The 3,955-nt window shown below is 42.3% G+C and overlaps 1 protein-coding gene across 1 annotated transcript; it reads right to left on the bottom strand.

Annotated features, from left to right (window-relative positions):
• Positions 1–98: 98 nt before the first annotated feature.
• Positions 99–3,696, bottom strand: LOC102677747 (alpha-tocopherol transfer protein-like). Its single transcript, XM_006614017.2, has 4 exons — positions 3,387–3,696; positions 3,096–3,190; positions 1,502–1,816; positions 99–561 (listed from the first exon to the last, which is right to left on the bottom strand). The coding sequence occupies exons 1-4, from the start codon at positions 3,694–3,696 to the stop codon at positions 205–207; spliced, it is 1,077 nt and encodes a 358-aa protein (XP_006614080.2). The 3' UTR covers positions 99–204.
• Between the last annotated feature and the right edge of the window lie 259 nt (positions 3,697–3,955).

Below are 3,955 nucleotides of genomic sequence, written 5' to 3' on the forward strand. Positions count from 1 at the left end.
ACGATTGAGAATAATAATAATACAATATAGAACGTTTGTTCCTTGAACGCGCGAACCCTCAAATCCCTGTTCGAATGAATCGAAAGGCTGTGCCCTTGGTTTTTGCCGTAACACGTGTATGGGTTACATGTATTGAAGAAGAAGGGAGGAAGTTTAATATCGTGACACAGGAGGGGGGGGGGGGGGAGGAGAGATCCTCTAATTTCAATCCTCGACCAATTGGCCCAACTGTTCGAGTATCTCCTCGGGCACGATGTAGCCGAGCTGCTTCATCTCTTTCACGATCTGGGGCACTTTGCTGAGGTTGTCGATCCACTTGTAGTAGGGCAACTCCTCCCTGATTCCTCCGTACCTCTTCGGCAGATGGAAGGGTGAGATGTGCTTGTGAAGGCTGTCCATGTTCCCGCCGTGGAAGAATATCTTCTTCTGCATCCTCGCGTCGAGGAGAGGTTTGAACACTGAGAACATCACGTCGAACACCCAGGATTGGTGGAGGATGTGTATCGCGTGAGTCTTCATCGGAAACGCCGACACCATCAGGGCTATCACCATATTGGCAACCTGACAGGGGAAAAGGATTGGTGAAAAATGTTTCTCCATTTTATCTTTCCTTTTTTTCAGATTAATTAAATCGTTTCTTCGATTTCGCTCAGTCTCGATTGAATTTCGAAACTTAATTTTAATCCCTAACGACGCCTTTCAATCTCTCCCGCGTAAATAGCAATAAATAAAGAACCATATTTGATTTACTAATTTCACAGAAATAATTGAACAAGAGGACAGGATTTCTCGAATACTTTTAATTCAAATATCGAAGTTGTAAGCCTCGTAAATCGAAAAATTTTCGTCCAAAGCTTCCTCTCTCTCTCTCTCTCTCTCTCTCTCTCCATCGATCGATCAACGATCCAACGAATAAGAGAATCCAGTTAAAGAGGATGCGGGAAAGAAAGTCGAGAACTTTACGGATTGTTGAAGTTTCAAGGACAAGCCGTTAGTGGCTCTATACAAGCCGCCACTTCACCGGATATTCGGGATGAATAAACGTAACGGAGAGAGGAGAGAGGGGGGCTATTAGTTTCAAGGGCGGTTATGGACGGTTTAAGTTTCAAGAAGGTTGAAAAGTAGATAGATACGAATTCGAGACGATCCTCGATTCTAGTTCTCTCGTTATTATTACCTCGAGCCACTCACTGTTATCACTTTAAAGAAATTTCAAGATTGAAGAAATTTCATCTTATCGATTATATTCGATATTCTTATATTATTGTCGAGTTGAATTCTCGTTCACACGCTATGGTCGTGTAAAGAAGACGAAATTTTAGAATATTTAAAACGGTGCCTTATTAAAACGGCTGTAGAAGATACTGGAAATAGGTGTTGCAAGAGGGAAAGATTGCTCTTTACACCCAGTTTTCACTTCATACGCTATGTAAAGAAGACGAAATTTTGGAATATTTAAAGTGGCTTTGAATATTGGAAAATTTTCGAGTGTGAACGATACCTGGGGAGTGATGGTCCATGCGTGGGCCATGGTGATGCCCTCCAAATCGAAGATCACGGTTCCGCCAAGGATCTGGGCCCTCGGCTCGAGGACGCCGAGCTCGAGAATAATGATGGTCGCCTTGAAGATCTCCTCGACGGAATACTTTCTTGGATCCCAATTCCCCAAACGATATATCATTATCCTCCTTCCGCATTGGGTCCTGTACGGGGGTACGGAAACGACGTCGTCGTCGCCGATGTACTTCATCTCGAGCGGCCTTATATCCTGGTGGATCTCCGGATGTTCCTCTTTGAAGTTGCAGTAATTCACGATCTATCGAAAGATCTCTTGAGAAGGGGAGGTTGATTTTTCGCCATATCAATATACGATGCGTAAATCCTCTCTCTCGCGGATACGGAGGAAAGAATTTGAACGATATTTGAATATTTATTACCAGGAGTGGAGAAAGAGATTGAAAGTGAGCTTTTTTTGTCAATTTTATAAGGGAATTAATTCTTCTCCAATTCTCGATTTATGGGATAGCAAGGATATTTCACCTTCTCAGAGTTCGAGAGAGGAGGCGAATTTTATAAAAAAAATGTCTTCTTGTTTGCGATTCAATCGGCAAAGTCGAGGACAAATATCAAGGATAAGAACGAGCGTGTTTCTTTTGATCTGCGAAACGAATGCTCGTTGCAATTATTCGACCGATTATCGTTTCGCCAAGACGAATGGATCACGACGATACAAAGTCGGTTGCAGAAATGCAATCAACTGTTTCTAATGACAGGCGAACGCGAAATTGAGATCGTGACGCGAATTCGTATCGAGAGCCCTCGTTTCTTCGGAGAGATTATTCCTTTTTTTTTCAATTTTTCTCGTGAGATCGAAGTAGAGTAATTTTCTAATTCCAATTTGATTAATTTCTTTGCTTCTTTTCGAGAAATCAAGTATTCTTGGAATTGGAGAATATAGCTCGATCGTTGGAAATTTTATGATAATATCAATTCTTTGTATTAAAAAATAAACTTTGATTCGAGACTTTGTCGTGTGACTAATCGAATCGCGTTCGTCTCTCTTTGTTCGATAATTGTTTCCGTCATCCAACGAGGAAAATTACAAGGGAAATTTCGGAAGAAAAAAATTAATATACACCCGTTTTATTTAAAATTAGACGAATTACGTGGAAATAATCTCTCGGAAGAAATAAGAGAGAGAGAGAGGGAAAAGAAAAGACATCAATTTCTCAAGATATTTATAATCACATCAAGCATGTAGCCTCTTATTCAGTTTCTCCTTGACACGATTGTGCAACTGTTGCAACTGGATTCGTTTCACAAATCATGCAACGCTCGGCAAATTATCTTATCCTATTATTCAGTGGCGATAAATTAAACGGGACGATAATTTAAAATTGCAATAAACACAGCCGCGTATTCTCTCTCTGTTCGATTAAGAAAAAAAGAAACAGATCAAAAGAATTCCTAATCGAGCACGATCCCAAAAATTAATTAATAATTAAATATTAAATTAAATAATTAATCCACCAAATAATTTCGTCAAAGGGTGCAACCATAAAAAAAATAATTAAAGAAGATAAAAATAAGCTTACCAATCGATGTGCCCGATTAACGTTGAAATTCCTCGTTCTCAAAAATCTGATCAAAAAATCGTCGTCCATCCTGCGCGGCAGGCACTCCCCTCTCTCTGTTGGAAACACAAAAACACGAAATCCTCCTCTAATCTTATGATTAAGAAGAAAATTTTTCATTTCCTTTCGTGTAAACAAAACTTATTAATTATCGAAAAAGAGAAAGAGAGAGAAAGAAGAGGCTCTCTCTCTCTTATTAATTACCAAAAAAGAGAGAGAGAGAGGGAGGGAGAGAGCCTCCTCCCCAATTACCATAAATCATATCCCTCAGTTCCTGAAGAGTCCTACACTTCACGTCGTCCGTCTCCCCGAGCTCCCTCCTCGCGTAATCAATCACTTCCGGCGACGGTTCTCCAAGGTCCAGGCACACCTCCTCGTCGTCCAACGGTTGATCCCGATCGTCCTTGAGCTCCGGCATCCCGTCGCAGCGCTTTCCAACATCGATCCCCCCGTTCTCCACCGTACCCCTCCTCTCCAACAGGATGTCCCTTGCCTCGTCGTCCCTCAACCCGACAACCGTCACGACGCCGTCGATCCCATTCGACTCGTTCCGCTGCGGCATGATTTTTCGTCTGTGTCAATTTTCCTTCAGGGAATTTTCGCGCTTGCGTTTTGCGAAGAGTGAAGGGGGTGAAGGGGTGTGGAGGGTTGGAGAAATTGGTTTTCGAGAAAGACTGGCCGAATCGGGGAAAAAGGTCGGATCAAAAGGAAACGATGTTGCCGATGTCGGGAGATTTTAACCTCGACAACGCGATCGCGGCCGGGTAAACTAACCGCGCTCCGCCATTCGCGGCTACCTTTCGACCGGTTTCGTTTTTGTC

This window comes from Apis dorsata, unplaced genomic scaffold (assembly GCF_000469605.1).
Source record: "Apis dorsata unplaced genomic scaffold, Apis dorsata 1.3 scaffold_169, whole genome shotgun sequence".
Lineage (NCBI taxonomy): Eukaryota > Metazoa > Arthropoda > Insecta > Hymenoptera > Apidae > Apis > Apis dorsata.

Bases quoted from the DNA above. Each gene is read 5' to 3' on its own strand.
- LOC102677747 (XM_006614017.2), bottom strand. From the start codon at position 3,696: ATGCCGCAGCGGAACGAGTCGAATGGGATCGACGGCGTCGTGACGGTT. The intron at 3,191-3,386 runs GTAATTGGGGAG...TGTTTCCAACAG, and splicing joins ACTGAGGGATATGATTTATG to AGAGAGGGGAGTGCCTGCCG. The intron at 562-1,501 runs GTATCGTTCACA...TTCCCCTGTCAG, and splicing joins CATGGACCATCACTCCCCAG to GTTGCCAATATGGTGATAGC.